General features: G+C 39.5%; 2 protein-coding genes across 3 annotated transcripts in view; both read right to left on the bottom strand.

The window, feature by feature from the left end:
* Positions 1-26085, bottom strand: part of TASL (TLR adaptor interacting with endolysosomal SLC15A4) — a 358686-nt gene that overhangs the window by 257415 nt on the left and 75186 nt on the right. The window lies entirely within an intron of this gene.
* Positions 7139-26085, bottom strand: part of TAB3 (TGF-beta activated kinase 1 (MAP3K7) binding protein 3) — a 60205-nt gene continuing 41258 nt past the window's right edge. For both annotated transcript variants that reach the window (XM_063457896.1, XM_063457905.1), the window contains exons 3-8: positions 22271-23678; positions 19740-19900; positions 18620-18713; positions 16801-16890; positions 15380-15487; positions 7139-8729 (exon numbers count right to left, since the gene is read on the bottom strand). In XM_063457896.1, coding sequence (XP_063313966.1) covers positions 8593-8729; positions 15380-15487; positions 16801-16890; positions 18620-18713; positions 19740-19900; positions 22271-23678 — 1998 coding nt within the window. In that variant the 3' untranslated portion in view covers positions 7139-8592. The remainder of the gene's footprint in view (positions 8730-15379; positions 15488-16800; positions 16891-18619; positions 18714-19739; positions 19901-22270; positions 23679-26085) is intronic.

The raw sequence follows: 26085 nt of genomic DNA, 5'->3' as shown, positions 1-26085 counted from the left end.
ACATTTTAAATGAATGTATGTTACTTGATTGTTGTAAGTTACTTGGCCAGTCAGTGTAATGACAGGAATGAATAAGTAGATAACTCCTTAATTCCCACGGTATTAGGGAGCTATCTACTAAAAGGCTGAAAGATCTGAATTGGTCTTTCAGCCAAATGTACTAATACTAAGTAAAGATTGCTATACCGCGAGTAGGGGCATGTCTATTAAACAGTGAGCAGTCTGTGGCTGCTCACTGTTTAAAAAATAAATAAAAAAAAGGTCCCCCTTCCCGAGCCCCCACCCTAAGCGGCGGGTGGGGGCCCTAAATCAGAATGGGGGGGACCTAATGTCCTCCCCCATGGCCCCCACCCTTGAGCGGTGGGTAGGGGGCCCAAAATTATTATAGGGACCTAATGTCCTCCCCCCTGAGCGGTGGGTGGGGGCCCTAAATACTAATAAGGGGGGGGGACCTAATGTCCTCCCACCTGGCCCCCACCCCTGAGCGGTGGGTGGGGGCCCTAAATACTAATGCGGGGGACCTAATGTCCTCCCCCCGGCCCCCACCCCTGAGCAGTGGGTGGGGGCCCACAGTAAAATAAGGGGGGGACACCTAATGCTCTCCCCCTGAGTGGTGGGTGGGGGCCCTAAATACTAATAGGGGGGGGACCTAGTGTCCTCCCCCTGGCCCCCACCCCTGAGCGGTGGGTGGGGGCCCTAAATACAAATGGGGGGGCGGTATAGCGAGTAGGGGCAAAATTTACTAATACAAAGTCATTTTTACTTAGGATTAGGTAACCAATCAGAGTTATGAGTCAAATTACACAGCGTGGGAAAATTCCAAAGAACTTTCCCACGCTGTGTAAAATGACAGAGCACTCTGATTGGTTGGTTTGAAATCCACCAATCAGAGTGCTGTGACAGGTAAATGTAGAGACCGGGTGGGGAGGACAATAGGTCCCCCCCACTATTGGTATTTAGGGCCCTCACCTGCCGCTCAGGGGTGGGGGCCAGGGGGGAGGACCTTAGGTCCCCACCTTTTTTAGTATTTAGGGCCCCTACCCGCCGCTCAGGGGTGAGGACCTTAGGTCCCCCCCTTTTTAGTATTTAGGGCCCCCACCCACCGCTCAGGGGTGGGGGCCAGGGGGGAGTACATTAGGTCCCCCCCTTATTCCAATTTAGGGCCCCCACTCGCCACTCAGGGGTAAGGGCCAGGGGGGAGGACAATAGGTCCCCCTCATCATTTTACTTTAGGGCCCCCACCCGCCAGGGGCCTATTTTTTATTTTAAAAACAGTGAGCAGCCACAGGCTGCTCACTTTTTACTAGACATGCCCCTACTCGTGGTATAGCGAGTAGGGGCAAAATGTACTAATACGAAGTCATTTCTACTTAGTATTAGTAAATTTGTCTGAAAGACAAATAGAAGTCCCAAAGTGCCGAAGTCCAGAAATTCCGAAGTTGCCGAATTTCCGAAGTGTCAAACTGCCGAAGTGGCCAAGTTGCCGAAATGTTGAAGTGCCGAATTCCCGAATTGCGAAAATCCTGAATTTCGGAATGCCGAACCGAAAATTTTCCCCATGCACATGCCTACTATCTAGTGCCAAGTGGCGAAGCCATTTACTATGTATGGTGATAGGTGAGGCTCTGCTAGATGCCAACTGGCTTGAGAGGCTCTATGCGTTGGCGCAATGGGAATTTTTTAGCCACCGAACGTTGTGGCGGGATGTTGGCTTCTCGGTGAAAATTAAAGCATAAGACAGAAAGGGAGTGACATGGGAGACCCTCTCTATGCATCCGTGCGAGACGGCTTTCTATGATTTGGCCCAAGAGGCGAATATACCTCAAGCATGGAGGAAGGGTGTTGATCTCGCAGGACCACTGTGACCGAGGCAAAGACGCAAGAAATGTCTACCACTAGTGGTTGACCAGATCCTGAATAAGCCAGTAACAACTAGCCGAAAGCATGGGGGGGGGGGGGGGAGATGTTGTGGGGAAATAGGCAAAACTTACCTGCAACCCACTTGCCTTTCAGTTAGGTCAGAAATTGGTCACAACCCAACACAGAAACAGAGACTTCCACCCAAGTGGAAGGAGAGGCCTATACTTAATGATAATAAAAGGAGTGTATGTCATAATCTGTACAAAATGAGGCACTCCCCACTAGGTGCTATGAGTAAACCCCTCCTCTCATCCCCTTAGTCACTGGAAAGCGATAATGAGATCTGAAGAGCATACACTGTTCTATACGACCAGGATTGTGTCATACTTGAGTTGACACTTGAATAGGATAGAATTTAAATATGGAACAGGACACCTAAATATATACCCTGTATGTTATAGATCTATATAGCTCTGTATGGTACAGATATACATTGCTCTGCATGTTACAGATGTATATAGCTCTGTATGTATATATTTCTCTGCATGTTACCGATATATATATATATATATATATATATATATATAGCTCAGCATGTTACATATATATAGCCCTGGAAACAAAATAGAGTATACCTAGACCTATAGGAATAAAAGAAAGCGCTCATAGGGGATTAACTTAAAAACACGGATGCCCCTTGTGTTTATGTCACACTCACAGAATTTATGTCATTTTCAGGCACATCAAATTGATGGATTTTCCCAGATTCCTCAGAGTTAGGATGGTAGGTTTAACATGTAAAAAATAAAAAGTAGCATAGTATAGCACTGTTGTAAAATAGAATAACAGCTTTAATGGTTACACTTACAATATAGTAGTGGTAAAAAAGCCCATTAAGACAATTCTGTTTCTCCCATCAATGTGGAGCCAAGACATTCTTGTGGAAATGTCAGGCAGGCGAAACAGATACACACAATAAAAATAATAAAAATGGCAATCAATGAAAGTCTCAAATCTCTACGCGTTTCGTCTGGATCACCCTTCCTCAGGAATAATGCTTTTGAAGCATTACTCCTGAGGAAGTTTGGTGATCCAGACGAAACGCCGTAGAGATTTGAGACTTTCATTGATTGGCATTTTTATTATTTTTATTGTGTGTATCTGTTTCGCCTGCCTGACATTTCCACAAGAATGTCTTGGCTCCACATTGATGGGAGAAACAGAATTGTCTTAATGGGCTTTTTTACCACTACTATATTGTAAGTGTAACCATTAAAGCTGTTATTCTATTTTACAACAGTGCTATACTATGCTACTTTTTATTTTTTACATGTTAAACCTACCATCCTAACTCTGAGGAATCTGGGAAAATCCATCAATTTGATGTGCCTGAAAACTACATAAATTCTGTGAGTGTGACATAAACACAAGGGGCATCCGTGTTTTTACGTTAATCCCCTATAAGCGCTTTCTTTTATTCCTATAGGTCTAGGTATACTCTATTTTGTTTCCATGTATTGTGAGGACTAAGAGGAGTCCTTTTGTTTTACCTGACCAAAAAGGAAGTAATTATCCTTTTTTTAATTTGATTTACTGCACCTGGGTGGTCTGAATTTGTATTTATATATATAGCCCTGCATGTTATAGATATATATTGCTTTGTATGTTACATATATATATGGCTCTGCATATAACGGATATATATGGCTGTGCAAGTTTACAGATATTTAGCTCTGCATGTTACAGACACATATAGCTCTGCATGGTGCAGATATATATTGCTTTGCATATTACAGATAGATATTTCTCTGCATGTTCTATATATATATATATATATATATATATATATATATACACACACACATATATATGTATAGCTCAGCATGTTTACAGATATATATTGCTCTGTATGTTAAGGATATATATTGCTCTGCATGTAACATATCATACTCAGCATATTACAGATATGTAGCTCTGCATTGCTCTATTTGGTGTAAGTGCCTCTCTCCCCCCCCCCCCCCCCCCCCCCCCGTTCACCTGCCGGAATGCCGAGAGAGAGAAAAAAGTGGCAATGTAAATAAAACGCTCCCTGAGGTGTCATAGCGTGGAGACCATGGGTGGTCTTAGTTGAAAGTTACAGTGAGTCTACATGCATTCTGGGCCCCAGATAAGACCCCAAATGGCGTGGGAGGGGAGGGGGGGACATGACCGGAATGTAGATGTAGGTATGACTCATGGTTTAGCATCAAACAGACCGTGAACCGCCAAAAGACTGCGAACAGGAACATCAGGAAACGTGACCTGGAAGTCTCGACAGGTCTGAACTGGAAGTAATCCTATGCAGAACGTCAGACCACTAAGGTAATGTAGGTAAGAGGGGGGTCCCTTAAGTAGGTCCCACAACTCCAGGCAAAGCCTTCACACACATATATATGCTTAAAATCTACACTAGTTCTATGCTACTTGCTATTGCAAACCTGGACAGTCCATGAATTACTACTCGCTAATTACTAAAGAAAATTTAGGAGCTACAGTTTGCATATCCTGGCAGAAATTGTGAAATTTTGGCATTGATTTAGGAAATTTGACTGATCATGCAATAAATAAATAAATACATTATTACATTGAAGGATAGTGATCATATGAAGCCATTCATATCACATTGTTGTTTGGCTCCTTTTTAAATCATCCCAAATGGCCTTGATCAATAGTTTACATACCCTTGAATGTTTAGCCTTGTTACAGACACACAAGGTAAAATGGGGATTAAAGGTTAATTTTCCACACCTGTGGCTTTTTAAATTGCAATTAGTGTCTGTGTATAACTATTCAATGAGTTTGTTAGCTCTCATGTGGATGCACTGAGTAGGCTAGATACCGAGCCATAGAAAAGCAGAAAAGAACTGTCAAAATACCTGCGTAACAAGGTAATGGAGCTTTATAAAGATGGAAAAGAATATAAAAAGATATCCAAATCCTTTAAAAAGCCAGTCAGTACTGAATAATCATTTATTAAGAAGTGGAAAATTCAGGGATCTCTTGATACCAAGAAAAGGTCAGATAGACCAAGAAAGATTTCAGCCACAACTGCCAGAAGAATTGTTCGATATACAAAAATAAATAAAGTGTGGTTGTTTCAAGGAGCACAATACGATACTTGAACAAAACACCTTGACATACCTCACAGCTTCTGGTACACTGCAATTTGGAGTGACAAGACTAAAATAGAGCTGTTGGGGATTAAATCAGCCCGGACCCTTTATGGATGATGGATATTTGCCAACTCATTCAGAGCTCTGGAAATTGGAAATGAATAGCAGAGACTTGTTCAATAACCAATTCAAATTTTAATTATACGTCAGTAGCATTTCTACCCCATTTTCATGTCGGTGGGGGTCATGAGCATTAATTCCGTAATTTGTTTTTCACAAGTTATAAACAGCTGTTTCTAGTTATAATCTTTCGTTATATAACGCATTACACATTTGATTAAAACCAGATATTTACAAATACCGATATTTTGGACAATTAACAAGTTATTTCGAAATCAGTACTTTTCCTGTAACTAGGATTTTATATAAATCCTATTTCCGAGAATAGGAGATAAAATGATAAATGTATTCTTGGTTCAAATTAACCCTTATATGAACAGCTAGGATAGATAGCAACATGGATATTTGTATCTACAAGAGCTTTATGGTCACAGCCATAAGCGCTAAGTTTAGAGAGGGGTCAACAAGACCTACAGTGAAAAAAATACCATCCCCACTGTGGCTCACTGATGTTTTGGTGATGTTATTAACTCTAAAGGCACGGGAAATCTTGTGAAAATTGATGGCAAGATGAATGCAGCAAGTTATCAGCAAATACTGGCAGACAGTTTGCATTCTTCTGCACGAAGGCTATGCATGGGACGCTCTTCGACTTTCCAGCATGACAATGACCCTAAGCCAATGGGTCTAACATGACAATGACCCTTAGTCAATGGGTCATGATAATGACCCTAAGACAATGCCAAGTCAGCTCTCCAGCGGTTACAGCAGAAAATGTGAAGGTTCTGGAGTGCCCATAACAGTTTCCTTACCTTATTATCATCGAGCCACTCTGGTGAGATCTCAAACGTGCGTTTCATGCAAGACCACCAAAGACTTTGCATGACCTGGAAGCATATGCCAAGATGAATGGGCAGCTACACCACCTGCAAGAATTACGGGTCTCATAGACAACTATTACAAAAGACTACACGCTGTCATTGATGCTATAGGTGACAATACACAGTATTAAGAACGAAGGGTATGCAGACTTTTGAATAGCGATCATTTCAATTTTTTCTTTGTTGCCATGTTTTCTTTTATGATTGTGCCATTTTGTTATTACCTACAAATGGTACATATATTACCAGTTCTCCAAGGGTATGCAAAATTTTTAACACAACTGTATATCCTTTTTCTGGACGGACCTCTTCTGCTCCTGTTTCCTTATCTGCCAGGTGCTTGTACCATGCGAATATCCTTAGACCGACCTAGTTTCCTGGGAAAAATGACACTGCTTCACCATTGTAGTTCTGCCCAGTGTCAGGCATAGGTGAAATTCTGAGACAAAGTTGTCCCCGATTTAATGAAAAAGATACAAAAATTGTGTTGAACACATACAGAGCACAAATACTTCAGATCTCTTAAGAAATTCAAATAATCAATACATTTGCAAGAAAGTTTGTGGGTTGTAAATCAGTAAAGCACATTTTACACCAGTAGCTTGTAACCTCTAGGTCAAAACTCTCACTAATTTTGGTGGCCTTTCACTGCTTAACACTGGCACATCATATTTGTCAGGCCCCATATTACAGCCTTCAATAAATGGTTTAGCGTTTGTTTTTCAGCCTTCCTTTGTGAATTATAGACTTGTTATGAATGTATTGGACATAATTTCAACATGCATTATGTTACAATCAAATAATGGGCCATTGAGCTCATGACCGAAAGTGTGCTGACCAGCTAATTACATTTCCAAAACTTGAGTTCCTAAACAAACAAACAATAAAAACAAACAAACAAAAAAAAGACATTGCTTTATACACATTACAGTGTTTTAGTGCACTGGTTATCAACAGTGTTTTCAAGGAACAAAATCAAAAGATGAATGAATATGGCTCTAATAAATACTATCCTAGTCAACAAGTTACTTTTTTATACAATAAAGTGCATTCTGTTAAAAAATCCCTCGCCCCCCCCCCCCCAAAAAAAACAAAAAATAATATTAAATAGCTCAAATACAAATATTGTGATTTCACAAAACATTTGAGTGCTTTATTATTTTAGCAACTTGCAGGATGCAAACCAATAACCTTCACAATACAGGAATTTAGATGCATTAGAAGTACCAGTATGATTTAAAATCCATATATTCTTTAATTCTCTGTGTATTTTGTTCAAACGGAGAAAGAAAATATTAAAAATAGTTATCTTAAAAAAAATGAAAAGGAAAAAAGAAACAGTGCACAATATTTCTAATTCTGCCATCACTTTTTTTTTGAGCAGGCTTATAAACAATGTGTAAATAACACAGCTATATTGGATTTCTTGCGTTTTATATTAATTGATGTCAAGTGGGTCCACCGGGGGCACAAAGTACCTTATGTGCTGTAAACATCAAGCATCATTCACAAAATGGGAAGCTCTAAAGAAGAATTAATTTCTGAATGTGTGTTTATACATACACACACCGATACGGGACTAGAAATACCTATTAATAAGTCAAAGATTCAGTAGATCAGGAACACGTAACACAGATTAACATGAAAAGAGTGTGGGGGAGTAGTCCTATTTTGACACTTTTCTAATTTGATGTAAGCATTCATATTAGTGTTTATTTTCTGTTTCAAATACTTCTGCATTTGGCATAGGTAGCCTGGGCTGTAAATTAGCATTCATACTGGATGGTCACATATAATGTCCCTATAAGCTATAGGAATCACTTATCTAGGAGAGATAGAGGACTAAACACATGCAGCAATATTTCCATCTTCAGCTCTTGTTATATACCAAGATTGTGAACATAACCAGTAGTTTGATGATACAGCTTGCTGGACACAGCACAAACAAAGGAGACTGCAATATCACACCAGATAATGTGCTCTATGACAGTAAGGCTAAAACCTTGATTTCTCACCCGCAACTTTAACAGCTTTTTTTTTTTTTTCTTTAAATAATTCATTCATTTCATATGGGACTTAATTACCCTGAAGAAAGCAGCAATTACTTCTCTCTTTATAAGCTTCATAAAATATCATTATACTACAACTGCTCCCAACCAAAGTCTTCATTCAGCAGGATACATGTGGGAAGCAGAAAAGGAAATTCTTTTTTTTGTTTATCTTTTCCGCTTAACAAGTCCAAAATAATTGGTCTGCAAATCTGTAACCCTTCATTCCCCTATGCAGAATGTTTCTGGAGAACAAATGATGTCAACCTAATGACCAGCATCTTAAGACCTCCATCATTTGCATGCACACGACTGCAAAGAGACCTTTGGTAGATCACCAACAAGGTTGTCCTGCCACAGATTTTAAATGCCTAAATCGCATTTGTTGCCATTATCTTTCCATTGGAACCACTGCAGTTGGGCTCAGCTTGTGGGTACATTTTGAGTACAGTAAGGTCCCTTACTTTCTCTTGCATGCTAGATAGTATCTGTAGAAAAACCTCAAGCAAAGTGAAGCTGTTTATAGTGAGCTCAGGTGAATCGTGGCATCTCGCACTGCTCACAGCGGTTTAGTGCTGGGTGATTGAGGAAAGTACAACTATTGCAATTCCATGGAGATCCTTCAAAATCTTCATCTCTTGCAGGTCTTGGGCTGGGTTTCTGTCGAACTGAAAAATAAACATTTCTCATTAGAACGTTTTGATAAAAAAAAAAAAAAAGTTTAGGTCTGGTTTTTGATGAAAATTTATATTTAACCCCCTTAATGATGTTCTGCTGTTCCATGCCACACTCAACAGAGTAGGCTTTAAAAGACCACTAAAGTCACCCAGACAATTTCATCTCACTTAGGGTGCAAAAGCCCTGAAGTTTTAACTCTGCAATGTTTACATTGCATGTTTAAAACCACCTATAGTGGCTGTCTTCCTGAATATCATCCTCTGGAACCTAGTGAAAGTCCTGTAATCAAATAGGCAGTGGGAATGTCTTAACAGACATTTCTGGAATCCGTGTAATATCCAAACCAGTCATATCCCTAATAAATGCTTTCCAAAAATCTTTGCAAAGTTCCTGGGTAGCTAGACAGTGTTTAAAAAGTGAATAATTGTGATAATTAAAGGGATTCTCTAATGCCAGGAAAATAAATCCGTTTTCCTGGCACTGTAGAATCCTGGAGTGCCCCCCTTCCTCCTGCCCCCCCATCTGATGTTGCAAAAGGGGTTAAAATCCCCCTTAAGACCCTTACCTGAATCCAGCACCTGATGTCCCTCGGCGCTGGGTCAGGCTCTGCCCATGCTCCTCCCCTGCCGACGTCCACCGGCGGGAAAGACCTAATGTGCATGCGTGGCAATGGTCGCGGCGCATTAGGATTTCCCCATAGGAAAGCATTTTTCAATGCTTTCCTACGGGGATTCCATCGACGCTGGAGGTCCTCATGCATAGAGTCAGGATATCCAGCGTAGTTAAGACGACTAAAAGTCGTCTAAGAACACAGAAGGACTTAACCCTACAAGGCGATTATTGCAGTTTATAAAAGGGTGATGGGAGTTGGCACCCAGACCACTTCAATAGGCTGAAGTGGACTGGGTGCCTATAGAGTCCCTTTAAGAGCATTTTAATAATCGGTACTTCAGTAATATAGTTACGAGCTCCTTTAAAGGCCAACTATTACTTCTCTGGAAATTAGATAATTGAAAAAGATATTGAAAATCGCCTATAACTTGTGTTAATCTTTTTTATGTGATGCTCTGTTTTCTTTTTAATTTCTATTAAAGACTTGGCAAATTACATCACAATCCAGTTTAGTTCAGGCATTTCAATGGCACACAAAGCAAGTTAGGGAGACAAATAGAAAACATTGGTTCAAACATCTGTCAGTATGTGCAGTATTTCTGCTTGAGTTATTGGAACTTGTGTGCTGGGGGCTAGTGCACACGTGACATGGGCAGCCCTGAACTCTGTACCGGGCTGCTTAATGTCAATTCTGTGGAAATTTTACATCTGTCGTCATTGCGCATAGAGCCTGCAAGCGGAAGCTCGTTCTCAACTCCCACTCGCTCCTCATTTATCCTCCATGGACTTCTATGCTTGTTGTTGTATGCATCCTTTAGGATCACTATGATGGGTGGATGGTACGACCAGGAGATGCTACCCTTGTAGCACTCAAAGATCTGATCTATGTATGTGCTTTGCAATTTAATCCTATTAACACTGGAGTAGGATTTATGAACATGCAAAATGTATGTCAAGTCCCTCTCTCCTGGGTTCAGTACTCTCCACAAATCATACAAATTGTGTTCAAATATCAGCTTAGCATAGGTTTTACAATTGTGGAACAGTAGTGAATGTCTGAAGTGTAGTGTATGGTGGAGTACATTTGTGGATCCACTATGTAGTTAAAGTACCCGCAGAGGAAGGTCCTTCTCCTATGGACTGGAGCAGTTTTAGATAACACCTTATGTAAGAAGTTCTTCTGGTTGGAATTTAGGGCATGTAGATTTACTGTTGTGTATAAAAAGTGTTATTAATCTTGCATACCACTATGACACATCTGCCTTCCTTGTCCAACTCCACCTCATATGGTGTAATGGACACATTTCTGTTAATAAGCAAAGATACCCCTCTGGATTTAGATCTGGATGTGACGTGGTATTGAAATGGCTAGTCTGTTGGTTTAAGGTTTGTAGGGGCTTTAAGGTGGCTTTCTTGAAGGCAAACCACGTCAGGGCGGACCTGACCTCTAAATAAGCAGTATCTCTTTGCTGAGGTATTAAATCTCCTTACATTGTGACAATAGATTTCATTTCTAGGTAACAATTCCTTGGTTCTTGCACCTTGCTCACGATCAGAATCCCAAGCTCTCAATTTGGTAGATACCCATGCTGTCAAGAACTAAATACCTCCCTTTGCCTCCACCTATGCTACGTGTGAGTTATCCACATTTTGTAGTGTCAAGGACCAGTGTTGTCGTGCGTGAATAATCAAAGTGAATTCGGTCAATATAATGGCCATCACTAGGGAGGGGGAAACAATCCAAGAGTAGGAAAGAAAAGAGCATTGTGGGAAATAAAATAGTGTCAAGAAAATAATAAACGTAAAGCAAATATCAAATAGTTGTCATACTGTAAATCCTGTACCATAACTATGATACATAGTAGGAACATGCTATTAGTAACCAGAACTTTTGATTCCATTTGAGCCAACATCCTGGCCCAACTACAAAAGGAAACGGAAACATAACAAAACAATAACAACATTGCCTGTTCTATTGCCTAGTCTAAAGACCTGAACTTAGCAACTATGCCTTGACGCTTCCCAGTGCTCTCTGTTGTATGATTAACAAATTGTACCCCATCGGTACATCGGTACAAAATGTTTCTCCGTAGTTCATCAGTAATCGCTCTAAACTCTCGCCGCTTCTGGAAGGTAAGTGCTGATAAATCTGTACATATTTGTATTGATGCATATGTAGATGGTAGGTCTTTCTTTTGTCTGGAGGCCTTCAGGATCACCGCCTTGGCATGGAAATAGAGATGTGCCAATGTGTAGCTCAGTGCATTCGGCAGTAAAAATCTCAGCTTGGCAGCCCTATGTGTTCTATGAGAAGGATATTAACTGGCAGATCCTGGGCCCAGTACCTGAAATACCCAATTCCGAACTCATCTAGCTCTTGCGTTTTCACTTATTCAAATACTTGACTGAGGCGTATATTATGTCTTCTAGACCAATCTTCAAGATCCATCAGTTTAACTTGCTGTGCCTCAATCCTCCATGTTGTTGTGTGCGTCGAATTTGCCCATCTGTGTTTCGACTCTAGCGGTTCTTTCTCCTATGTCATGTAGATCACTCTTAAGCTCCGAAAGAGACTTACTTGTGTTTTGCAGTATCTTGTCAAACAGCCATTTGAGGCAGGACCTCAGGTAAGCTCTAGGGGCCACTAACTTGACTCCCCTCGTCCGGGCTGGCATTTCTGGGTCGCGATTTTCTGGCCGAGGAAAAGCTTGAGCGGTCACTCTTGTCTGTTTGTCTTTTGCACTTGTTGTGTGCCACCAAAAGTGCTGCTTTTTGGAGCAGCAGTTGCGGTGGCACACATCCAGTTTTGTTTTTTTAATGTGACGATTAAATTTGCAGCTTTACAAGGGACAGTAAAACGAGGAGCTCACTCGGTGTGCTGCATCCGCGTCGCTCCCCAAGCCAAGCCCCTCTCATTTAAAGTGACTCCAGACTGAAAAGCTTTATGTGTGAAGTTGTTTGCCAACTGGTTTTAGATATATCCCAATGAAGAAATAAATTGTTAAATGTATGCTTTCATTTGGGTTGTATCAACTAAACAGTAATTTTTATTTATTTTGTATTTGTAATTTATTTATTTTTAAATGTATAATTGCCCTCCACTGTCTACCACCCAACTGGCTCCCTGGCCCAGAGCATGTGCTCTGAGCTAGAAAAACTGTCCAATTACAAGCATGGAAGGCAACCCGATGAACGAGATGGCGGACCCACTCACCAACAGCCAAACACAGCGGCTAGACGCCGAAAGCAGACCAAAGCCCCAGAGGAGCCTAACGGCAAAGCTGGATGCTGTTCTGGAGGCCTTCTGGGCGAAGCTGGCTGCAAGAGTGGTGAGCACCAAATGGGAACCCCAGGCGCAAGACCAGAGGCGGAATGCACAAAATGGCCGCGTACCGCGCGGAGGCGTCCAGGGGCGCCCAACACCAGTCCCAAGCAACAAACACCCCTCCGGGCTGAGAGTCAGTCTCCCAAGAGAATGGCCCGCCGGCGGCGACCAAACAAGAGGAGCAAACTACCCACACCTGCATGCTGTCACATAGAGCGATCAGCGCTGAAGGAGGGGAGACCCCTGCAGGGGCGACTATACAGAAGGCGAAGTGCAGCAACACACAAACTGATTCAGAGAAAGTTGCCGATACAGACCAAACCTGGAGTCCCTTTGACCACTCAGCAATACTGGCCTCTACATTTGTTTAAGCCCCTGAGGGACTGCCTTGCAGATTTCCAGCGCTTCCCAATATTAGGAGTCGGCTGAACGTGGACTTAACATGTCCTGCTGTGCCCAAGTTACCAGACCCTCCTATGCAAACTGTTAAGTGCTATAACTCATGATTTACCTTGTCTCCTCAGCCTTTGCTCTATGTCACTCCACCACACTCACCTTACTCGCCTGATATACTCCTGTCTGTCACACTTATATGTCTCACTAGTCTTAACCTCCTTCTGACAGAATAATCCTGCACACAGTAGGATCTCTCACGGTTACACAAATTTATGTTTATTTTAGTCTGCATAGCTTGTATAATGTCTGAACACACAACTATCACTTAAACATGCTTCCATAGACCAGATACTCTAACTGTGGCTTACTACTATATCCCTAGCCTGTTATCTCTCATAAATATATAAAATGTGCTGTTTTACTTGCCATGACAATGTTTGCTGTTATGCTGCTTGTCACTGCTGTCGTGGCGTTACAATCATTTATGTTATTCAATGCACGTGAAAAATAAAGAATTTAAAAAAACTGTTCAATTGTGTCAGACAGAGGTCTGCACTGAGATATTCGTCAGGTGCAGGATGCCAGGTAATCTTGGTGTTATATATTACAGGACAAGTTCAGATGTCATGCCTTAACGCATCAGAACTGTTTTAGCAATATCTGGCACCAAGACATTATAGAGAGATAGATTTTTACCAGATACTGTGAAAACCGCTCCGATGAACGGAGGCATAAGGTATATGGCACCAAGACATTAGCAGCAGATCCTATTAAAGTCCTGCAAGTTCCAGCACATCTCACAGATGCTCAATCGGATGCTCTTTGTCATGTTCCTCAAACTATTTCTGAAGAATGTTTGCAATTTGAAATCTGAAAGAAGCCACTGCCATCAGGGAAAACCATTGCCATAAAGGGGTGTACTTGGCCTGCAATGCCAGGAACCCAGTTTCCCAGTAAAACATTGCCCACAACATAACACTGCCTTCCCTGGCCTGCCTTCTTCCCATAGTCCATACTGCTGCCATCGCTTCCCCAAGTAAACTATGCACACACAGCCAGTCATCGATCTGATCTAAAAGTGAATGGGATTCATCAGACCAGGCAACATTCTGACATTGCTCCGTGGTCCAGTTCGTATGCATGTCTCCATTGCAGGTGTAATTGTGGGCACTCTGTGACTATGCAGCCCCACACCCAGCAAACTGCAATGAACTGTATGTTTTGACACATTTCTATCATGGCCAGCATTACATTTTTCAGCAATTTGAGCTACAGTAGCTCTTCTGTGTGATTAAACCTAAAACCCTAGCCTTCGCTCACCTCGTATATCAATGAGCCTTGGGCACCCATGACTCTAATGCTGGATCACTGGTTGTGCTTCCTTGCACCACTTTTGGTAGGTACCAACCACTCCATACTGGACACACTCCAAAACACTTGCTGTTTTGGAGATCCTAGGATAAAGTTGTCTAGCTAGCACTATTAGACACTTGTCAAAGTCACTCAGATCTTTTGGCTTGCCTATTTTTCCTGCTTTCAATATATGTAATTTAAGAACTGACTGTTTACTTGCTTCCCAAAATCACACCCCTTGTCAAGTACCATTGTAACCATATAGTCATTGTTATTCACTTCACCGGTCAGTGTTTTGACTAATCGGTGTGTGCGCGTATGTATATGAGAGAGAGAGAGAGAGAGAGAGAGAGAGAGAGAGAGAAAATTAATAAGTCCTTTGAGTGAACTGTATCAGGGTTCCTTTAACCCCTTAAGGACACGTGACGTGTGTGACATGTCATGATTCCCTTTTATACCAGAAGTTTGGTCCTTAAGGGGTTAAATTTCCGGCTGGAGTTCATAAGCACCAAAGTAAAAAATACTGTGAGACTACGAGTGCTGAAAATCCTCAAAAGAGTTGCTGAAATCATCACATTAAGTGTCAGTTATCAGTTCATATATAGCTGGTTCATGTTTTAGTGAACTAGGATGTGTATTAGAGCTGGTACTCTGCATGCCAGTCCACAGTTCATCTGTCTCTTCACCGGGGAGATAGAACCTTCACTATCATGCAGGCAGCATGTGCACATCACATGCACAATGAAGCCTATACTGATACTTGACTACGTGAAACCAAAAGTTCTCGGTTGCTAATTTACAAACCACTGCTTTTGAATACACAAACAGTGGCATTTAGATACTGTAGCTTGGCAAGCTCAAAAGGAAAACTGTACCCTTCATCTCCATTGAATTTCCAAAATCACAGTATTACAAATACTTTTTGTATGTATATAAATTATTTAAGACATTTACCGATTTCCATAGAAACAGCAGTTTGTGAATCAGGAGGGTCGGCCTTCACTTTTGATGTCACGCTTATTCTTCTAGCGACTCGTTCACCAGAGGAGGAATCTGAGGCCTCTAAATGAGAGAAATAAAAATCTGTTAACAAGTTACGTGCGTTTTGTTAAAAGAACACAAACATGTATTACAAATGTTAGAATGTTTCCTTTCTAGTTAGACGCAGGGCCTCCTCCCACTTAACAAGTTAAATAAAGCATTTTATATAACTCTTAATTCCACCCCACCGTGTGCTGGTATAGCTGCGACCCCCACTCCTCCCCTGGCTGAGAACGTCATTACATATGATCTCAGGAAATCCAAAGCGTCACCATAGGGAAGCATGGAGGTGCAATCACCTTGTGGTCCAATCCGCATATCCTCATAGAGAAACATTGATCACCATCTTTATGGGGAGTGTTCAGCACACCTTCATGCACCCTATGCAGGACCACACCATAAAGAGCTTCAAATTGCCTCAGGGATAAAGTGTAAACACTGCCTTTCCTCAAGGACCAGAAACTTAAATGACAATATTGTTTAAAAACAATAAATAATGTGCAGTTCATTAGCACACATGATCTTACAAATACTGTCAGCCTTTTTCACTAAGCCTAGAACCAGACAGGTCCATGCAGTAGGTCTAGAATATAACTGACTTTTCAAGACTTTTTCCAGTAATTATCCTTGCCAATTCTACCCTAATTATTGTTTAGTGTATATTGCAACTAATGTTGAAGAAAAAATAAATAAATAAAGAAATACGGAAATATTAATAGATTTATTCTGCCCCAACATTGTAGCACAATTGTTTTTTTAGCACAGTAATACTGTAATCTATTAAGATAAAGAGTAAAAACTCCAGTTATAATACATATCCTATTCGTCAGCTGCAATAAAGCTCCACAGACTTGGATGATGTCAGAGATTACTTTGTTAGGACAGATGAGTGCTGTGCGGGATTGGGGATTCAGTTACTGGTTTGAGAGATTTGCTGAGAGTCGTTACAATGCTTGAATTACAGACATTTTTTACAGTTCATTACACATCTATTTTGTACTAGAGCTTATTTTAACTGTTACTAGACTTTGTTACATATGTTTGCAACATTGTTTTAGCTGCCTTGCCTGATACTAGTATTATGGTTGCTACCATACTCTCTAATGTGTTTTTTTTTTTTATTTCATTATAATCATAACATTGCTATTACTAAGTTTTTTTTTTTTGGTGATACAGATTATGGCATGTTAGGAATGATTTATTTGATTTAAAAAAAAAAAATTGTACCTCTTGCTAGTATTGTATTAGTTTCATCAGCTTCAAAAGCAACATCCACAAAACAATAAACCGTGATATCTAACAATACCAACAGCTCTCAAAAAACAAATAATTACCGTTTTTGCACGTGTTAGAGGGCACAGCAGGACCGGGAGCAATGTTTTCATAAAAGTTACTCATTGCCTTAACATCAAGCTTTCCCATTCCTAGGAATTACAAAAAAAATTGAAAAAAACAAAACAAAATATTAAATTAAACGGGCTGTCACCTGTGTTTGTAAATATACATTTGAGTTTTCTAGAAATCTTTTATTTTTCTAATAACATCACACGCATGATGGTTAGAAAGATTTAAAACTGATAAAATAAACAAAGCAAACAACATTTCTGATAACAGAGCAAATACATCAGTATGAAATGAACATTCATCTGTGTCTTTATAGGATTCTTATGTTCATCTTTGAATATAAACAAACAGAAGCATCATGTGTGTTTATATTTAAATGTGTATATATTGTGTGGTTTTGGAGAAGTCACACAAAGTGTGGAATATTATTTGATATACGTATAGGACAGAGTATACACGCGTACTGTATATTGTATTTGTTTACAGTGCTGAGGCACAATAATTTTTTTGTCATTAAGTAAATGATTTAACATGCTTTTTTTGCTTACTTAACTTAACTTACATAAATACAAAGCATTTTACTGCCCTCTGAAAATTTTAAGTTTAAAGGTAAACTTGACAGGACTGAAAAAGGGTTATATATTTTGCTATACTTATTTGACTTGCAAAGCAGAACAGACATTAAATAAATCAAGGTTATGAAAATGTATGTATGTTTGTGGCGATTCGGTACATTTTCCAGAATAGCATTAGCATTCAATGTGAGAACAACCTGCATGCTTCAACTAAAAGAGTTAAATTACCTAGCCAGGCAATGTGCAAGTGGACAATTCAAATGTATTATCTTTAAAATTGCAGACTTTTTCACTGAAGGGCTTTAGAGACCATTACCTGCTGCGTACCAAATAGAGACTGTGTGTTTAATGTAGGATGCTATGAGATTTAATGAGAGGCCAGTTAATCTTAATGAATACTTAAGATTAGGAATTTGCCATTTCCTTGCAAATTAATTTCCTTTGCCTCAAGTTAATAAAAACAGTTTTGTAATCATTCACTAAGCTGTGCCTAGTTAAAAAAAACCAAAAAACATCCACTTGTATAAAATTATCTATTTATACAGTGTGGCCATAAAAAGTGAATATTGATTCTGCTTTTAAATCTTCCTATTTCTATAGTCTACCCCCACACTAAAATGTGATTATGTAAAATATGTTCAATAGTCATAGATACTCTAATGTCAGTGAGCCACAGCATTCATTTTTCTCGCTGCAAGTTGTTTGAGGTGACCATCATTAAGCCCCTTACTTAACAGTCTAACAGAGAGACTATCTGTACATTCTGAGACTCAAAAGAACACGGTGTTCACATAATTGTGTTCATGGCTGACACTTAAAGAGCAGTAGATACAATATGGCTGCTATCAGTTTACAGTAGTTCACCTCATCACTGTTAATGGTTGGAACGGAGGTTAGGTTCTTCCGGGGACAAGGGCTTATGGGAAGAAATAAGACTCCACATAATAGATATGTGAGGCTCCTGATTGAAAGAGTCTCTTTTTGGTCTAAGAGTGAGATGTTTGCAAAGCAGCTGCACTTTTACAAGCAAGCTTCTGCAGCAAACATTTTTCAGTTTGTTTTTTTAATTTATACACACCAGCCTGGAGTGTCCGTTTAAAAGGTACATTGTCAGAAGACAAAGTAATTGTGGGATGTAAAATTACATATGCATCATGGCAGACCAAGCCTGAAAAATATATATCTTATCAAATCACAATAAAGTAATAAAGCCCAAATACATTCAGATCTGTACCTCTTGACTGAAGTAGGTCAACTTCTTTCAGTGTACAGTCTACATTTATTTGGAGCTGCCTGTTCAGTCCTCTCAATCTTGTCATTTCTTCTGGCTGCCAAGAGAAAAGAAAAAAAAAAATACTTCAGAAATCAGAAAGTTCAAGAAAAAAAAAGAAGAGGTAATTTTTATTTAATACAAGTAAAATCCTTCCAAAAGCACACTTCAAATAAATAGTGGTAAATTATTCAGTTGTGAAAATAAGAAGGAAACTATTTATTCTTAAAGGCATAAAACATAGCTACACTAGAAAGCCCCAGAAAACAAAAAAAGTCCTAAATGGTTGTTTAGAATGTGTTCACTATATTTCACTGTTTTTCGTAAATAAAAGTGGCACGATTGTCTACTTTAAAAGTTAAAAGTAAACCCATATTATTTTCTTCATACATATTTCATTTTTTGTTGATTCCACCTGCACCCTGACCTCTAGAAGTGTTAATACTAGGTTGGTGGAACTGTTCTATACTACAAACATCAAAATTGACACTCGCCCTCTAGCCACTGGCGAGTGAATATTCAGCCCTTGAGAGTAGAAATTCATCCCTCCAGTGTGTGCAGCGCCAGTAACTTTTCAGCCTGCCTAGACTTAAATGTTGGACTTAAATGTTGACCACTTCATAGATATACTTCTTTAAATCTTACAATACTTTTTTAAATCACATTTTACTTTTGTTATTAGGGACATAAAGCACAATAGAGACACTAGTCTAAAAGAGAAAGGTCTCCTTGCACTTGAAAAACAAATAAACAACACCTTATCTTTAAACAGAACAGAACAGACTTCCCTTTAGTTTTAACCAGAAAAGAGCTGCTAAATACCTAATCTTTTCTCAATCCATATGTGAAAGAAGTGAATACAAATGGAATGCGTAATAAGAACAATTTTGGAATGCAAGATCCAACAAAGTAAGAAAGGCAGATTTTTTTTTAATAACTTGTCTTTAATATCTTCAAGCCATGTTAAAGCTATTAAAAAGGCTCTATCTAGGGGAAACACTAATGATGCTTGTATATTTTTTGATTACAATGTAAAGAAATCATGCAAGTGGATGAAAAAGTTAATGATGTGTAGAGAACTTACAGTTGGAATTGCAGTTGTACAGCTCACTCTTCTAAGACGCCGTTGCATGAGATCGTACTCCATTCCATTCACTTCTGCTTTTAGGGTTTCCAGCTCCTCTTTCTCCATTTTGAGCTCTTTGGCCAGTCTTTCCATTCTTGCTCTTTGATGTAGTAATAAGGCTAGGATTAGAGAAAATGTATACACGTGTCACTATTATATTTAATTTTTAGCTAGGGTCTTATTTAATTTTAGCACCACTAAACATTATTCTGCTTTGCATATGGAAAAATAAAGAAATAAAACAAGACAAGGAAGCAAGCTATCCAATAATATGTAGATGGCAAGGTCAGGATAGTTTTACAAGATTATAGTCATAAGATTAAATGTATACTTTGTGTTTACAAAATGGTCAGAACAGCTCAATCCATAGTAGTAATAAAATGCTAGGAATTTTTTTCCCCTCACAAATTTGATTCAAGGTGTGAAGTGAACCAATTTTTTATTGTAACACAATGTATAGATACGTTAATAAAATAACACTTCAGGTACACTCTGGATACCAACACATTAAAGAAATATCTGCATGCACCATAACCACTACAGCATAAGTCAATGGTTATGATATCAGTGGTTCCTTCATGCACTCCAAGTCAAGCAGGTAAACTATTTGTTAACAGTTTGTCAACTAACCTAAGGTCCCCTGGGTGCCCTTTACCTCCTTCCCTGATAGCAAGGAGCTCCTGCACAGACCAGCTCATTGCTTGAGAGCATCAGCTGATCACCAGGCTAGCTCAGAGGAATGCTTCCAGCTATCAATGGGAGAGGTGACCAAGCAGACTCCAGGTAAATTGTCAAACAATTTGCAAACATGCTGCACTGTTAATGGTGCTTGGAGTGTTTCTTTAACTGCATTTGACTGTTGTTAATCTTATGCTACGGCATTTCATATGCACATTCAAATCGAATTTGTTAGGTTTAAAAAAACAAAACAAAACAAAAAAAAAAAAAACGTTTTGCAGCTTTCTGCTGTGTAATTCTGTCTATTTAGCAGAGCTATAAAACTGTATGCCTAGGAAAGTCATGACAATGTCTGCACAAGTCAGTTACTTAGGGTGCATAATGCAATAATTTATACACAGCCAGATGAGAACCTCCCTCTCTCTTCAAATTTATATGTATTCACTAAACACCAGATTATGGTTAACTGCAAGCCAAAGAGCAAAATCTGATCAAACCCAAAGCAGATTAGGAACAATTTTCCAATTCAACACTTTGTGCCTAAATCTTGCAATTTGGTTTAGATTTGAAAAAAACCCTGACGTATCGTAACAAATATATACACTTGGCATGAAACAAAGTCTCTGTAGTAAGAAAACAAAACATAGTTGTCATTCTGACTCTAAGTGCCTTATTAACCCCTTAAGGACACATGACATGTGTGACATGTCTTGATTCCCTTTTATTCCAGAAGTTTGGTCCTTAAGGGGTTAAATGTGCCTTACTTTATTCAAAACATGATATAAAAATGTCTGCACCGTGCTGCAAATCTTAACCTACTTTTTAAAAAAAGTTTACGATGTAATAAGGTTTAAAATTATGTTCAAATTTCTTTAAAACCTACCTGTAACATGTAATATATTCACTCTTTCGTCCATGTATGCAGTGTTTCTATTTTGCTCTATTATCTGCATACTTCAAAGTGTATTACAGGTATAATCCTACATGGATTATGGATTAAGCAGGGCACACACTAGCACTCACTGTAAACATTTCCTAATACGATGCATTTGATGTGATCGTTAATAAATACGTATTAAACAGATAAAATGTGTCTGTAGAACAGACCAGTTACTAAATGCAAACGGTTGTGTTTTACGGCTTATAGCATTTCCAATAACCTAGTTATAAATGGAGTCTAAACTTGAAATCATGGCTTCCAAAACATGCAGAACAATAATAAAAAAAAAATAATATATGAATAAACTAACTTTGGCTTTCAACACATCTCAGCTATTTTAAAGGATCACTATAGTGTCAGAAAAACTAAGCGGTTTTCCTGACACTATAGTGCCCTGAGGGTGCCCCTACCCTCAGGGTCCCCCTCTGTGGCGCTGAAGGGGTTAAAACCCCTTCAGCAGCTTACCTTAATCCAGCGCCGGGCTCCCTCGGCGCTGGTGACCTCTCCTGCCGACGTCAGTGGAGCCGAATGCGCGCGCATTCAAAGTGTCCATAGCATTTTTCAATGCTTTCCTCTGGACGGTCTGCGTGATGGAGGCATTAAATGCCTCCAGCGTCGCAGATGCGCCTCTAGTGGCTGTCTCTGAAACTGCTAGGTTTTCAGCTGCAGGGTTCAAACTAGGGGGACCTGGCACCCAGACCACTTCATTGAGCTGAAGTGGTCTGGATGACTATAGTGTCTCTTTAAAATTGCATACATTGGTAATAATCTTATAGCAAATATAAATCTATTGCCAAAAACCTGCGCACAGACACAAACAGCTTGCATATTTAAAAAAAAAAAAAAAAAAAAAAATTCACAAAAATCGTACCTTGAGTATATGCATAATCATCTGAGCCAGAACTGGAACTCCTGTGATATTTATGGACTCCTTTCTCTACACCTGGAGTTGTGATCAGGGAAATTGGCTGTATTGGTTCTGGTGCCCCGGGGTGCTGCTCTTGGTCCACAATATTTAAAAGATTTTCAGTAGGAGCACGTCCAACTTTAATTTTAAACACTGTTGGGTTTGAAGGAGACATCAAAACATGTGGAGAAGGGGATGGAGATCCAGAGGTTGCAGGCGGCTGAGAGTAAGTAATGTACAATGGGTTAACGCCATATGGAGACTTTGGCTGGCCAGACATTCCCCCAGAAGGTGAGCTTGACCGTGTATTTGGCGCATAAGCAGGATGTGGACTCCTCTGGGATGATTGATTATTTATAGGTGAAGGACTTCTATTAATTGCAGTTCCTGGTCTCTGCGGTGATTCAACTGTGATTTCTATCTTGTTCATAGATCCCTTATTTATACCAGAACCATAGGGAAGATAGGATACTGAATGGCTACTTTGCTTGCTGCTATAGGCAGGAGGTGGTTGATAAGGAAGTGGAGAAACAGTTGATGGACTTGGTGGCACAAAGACATGTGAGGATTGGTGGCTCAATTGGTTTGGCTGCATATGATGCTGTGGGGAATTGAAAGGAGAAGTGCACTGAGATGTAGGTGGGGAACAATAAGCAGATTGGGACATTTGAGTCTGTTTGGAGGAATATTGAGAAGGTTGATAACTAGGATGATAAACTGGAAGAGGACACGGGTTGTAATGAGAATGAGAAACTTGTGGAGAGGAAGGCCAGGGCGAGTTCGGCTGAGTTTGCCTGCCAGGAGAATTTTGTGATTGCTGTCTAATGTAAATAGAATTAGGAGTTCCATAAACATTGTTTTGAACTTGAGGAATTATCTGTAAAGCCCTAGGCACATTGTGACCAGACGGTATATTTTGTGACACAGTTACAGTTATTGGATTTGTACTGTAGCGAGGTAAGTGCATAAAGGTGGGCAGAGGAGTTTGCATAGCAGGTGTATTGACACCTGGTTGCTGCAGAGACTGTGGTGGAGGGGTTGGTGAATTTCGACTCTGGTCTTGCAAGAAAAATGGGTTGTAATTTTGTGCCACAATAGCTGGTGCAGAATGGGGCTCCTGGTGCAAACAGAAAAGCTTGCCTGAAGTGCATTGTGGGTCAATGTGTCCATCACTTGAGCTGTGAACCAGTGGACGACCATTGACCTGCTTCCCATCTCCTGCGTGGAAATTTTGACTTGGATGGATTCCAAGGTTAATGTGCAAAAGATTACTATTTACCCTTGCTTCATCCAAATTTTGACACTCCATATACAGGTACTTGCTGCTTTCTTGTTTCAGGACTCTGCAACACGCATCAATGTTGCTGTTGTTCTTTAAAGTAAAAAGAAGAAAACCAAACATATTTTACATGGCACATATTACAAATAACTGCAATAACAAGTTAGAACTGTATTATTACAGCTGCTGTAGCCAGGCAATCCTGAAATACGTGCATTACAAACATAATCCTGTATGGCTTAAATTACACAAACACATGTGATTTATAATGCTAGCACTCAGTGATTAGGAGTCTGAATGACAAAACATTAGCTATGGTGAACTGGAATCTTTAAAAGAATTGATTAAAATACACATAACACATCAAAACTGACAGATTTGAAATAAATGTATCATTTTAAGACTATGGTGAGAAACGAGTAGAATGTGCCATATGAAAATGAACTTAAATTATATTCAAAATATACATTTTAGACAAATGGGTACACTCTCTAACAAGGTAAAGCAACGTACTCTACTTCGACCTAGGAAAATATAACTATAGTGGTTCTCAAACCAGTCCTCAAGGCCCACCAACATTCTAGGTTTTGTCAGTATCTTCATTGACTTAAAAAAGAAAATACCGTATATACTCTAGTATAAATCGAGTTGTTCAGCACATTTTTTGTGCTGAAAACTCCCACTCGACTTATACTCGAGTTAATGTCTGTATTGTGGCAATTTACATTGCCATAATACAGACAAGGACCGCCAGGCTCATTACAAGCCCGGCGGTCCTGTTGGGGGCTGGCAGAGAGCTGTAACTTACCTTTCCTGCAGCTCCTGTCAGCTCTCTCCTTCTCTCTCCTCCGGTCCGGTCAGCTCCCCCTGTAAATCTTGCGAGAGCCGCGGGGAACGCTCCACGCGGCCGCGAGACTTACAGTGGAGGAGAAGGGAGCTGACTGGAACAGAGGAGAGAGAAGGGAGCTGACAGGAGCTGCAGGAAAGGTAAGTAACAGCTCTGCCAGACCCCCTCCTACACAGCCCATTCACTGGACCACCAGGGAATGAGAGCTCCCCTCCCTGGCCAGCTAAGAAGCAGGGAGGTGGGAAGAAAATAAATATAAATAATAAATTAAATAATAACATAAGAAAAAAAATATTAATAATATATATAAAGAAATAATAATAATAACATAATAAAAATGCCCCCCCCCCCCACCAAGGCTGTGCATCACATACACACACTGCATTCATATACACACACACTGTATTCATTATATACACACACACTGTAAATAAATATCCAATTAATATAATTTTTTGGGGATCTAATTTTATTTAGAAATTTACCAGTAGCTGCTGAATTTTCCACCCTAATCTTATACTCGAGTCAATACGTTTTCCCAGTTTTTTAGGGTAAAATTAGGGGTCTCGACTTATATTCGAGTATATACGGTACATAAATCTAAACTATTGGTGGGCCCTGAGGACTAGTTTATGAACCACTGCTGTAGACTGTAGGTTTGTTTGAGCATGGCCCCTCGCCCCATGCATATATCTCAACATTTTATCTGTAGATTATGATATATATATATATATATATATAAAACAGAATATTTAAAAATGTTTTTTTTAAATCAACCTTGGACTTTTTTTCACACTTATTTTGCATTTACATTGATTACAGAATACATCGTTCCAGTAATTGCACACTAACTATAAATTCTCTCCATGGTGTATGGGGTTCAGTTATATTAAATAACGCTGCAATCACTAGGGCATGAAGTTTAAAATATGAGCCCTGCAGTTAACAGTGTGTGTTGAGCAACAGGGTACATTCATGACAACATAGAAACTGTTACCATTTAGATTTACACAAAATCTAAGTCTGTGTTTCAACATAGTGATGCCTAATATAATGTAAGATGTTGACACCAATATGTGTAAGCTTGCAGACAAACAGTTTTATGACGAGTGTATGCCCCTGCAGTCTCACTGCTCAATTCTCTGCCATTTATGAGTTAAATCACTTTTTTTATGCATCCCTAGTCACACTTCCCTGTGTGTGACTTACACAACATTTCTAAACACTTCCTTAGAGAGAAATCTAATGCTTACACTTCCTTTTTTTGCATATTTTGTTTCATTTAGAATTTCTTATCTCCTGCTCTGTTAATAGCTTGCTATATCCTGCAGGAGCCTCCTGTGTGTGATTAAAGTTCAATTTACAGGGCAGGAGATTTAAAACTTTTAAAATACATTACATCTGATTGAAAATGAAACAATTTTGTTCTCATGTGCAGGCTGTCAGTCACAGCCAGGGGACTTGTGGTTTATGGCGGCATACACAGAAACAAAAGTAATTTAACTCCTAAATGGCAGTGAAACATCAGTGGCATGATCTATACACCAAAACTGCTTCATCAACCTAAAGTTTTTTGAGGACTATAATGTCCCTTTAATATATATAAAATTACACAAACACATGTGATTTATAATGCTATAAAAAAAAAAAAAA

Source organism: Pelobates fuscus, chromosome 1, assembly GCF_036172605.1.
Source record: "Pelobates fuscus isolate aPelFus1 chromosome 1, aPelFus1.pri, whole genome shotgun sequence".
In the NCBI taxonomy this organism is placed as follows: Eukaryota; Metazoa; Chordata; class Amphibia; order Anura; family Pelobatidae; genus Pelobates; species Pelobates fuscus.
The sequence above is the reverse complement of the archived record's forward strand: the minus strand, read 5'-3'. Positions and strand labels throughout refer to the sequence as shown.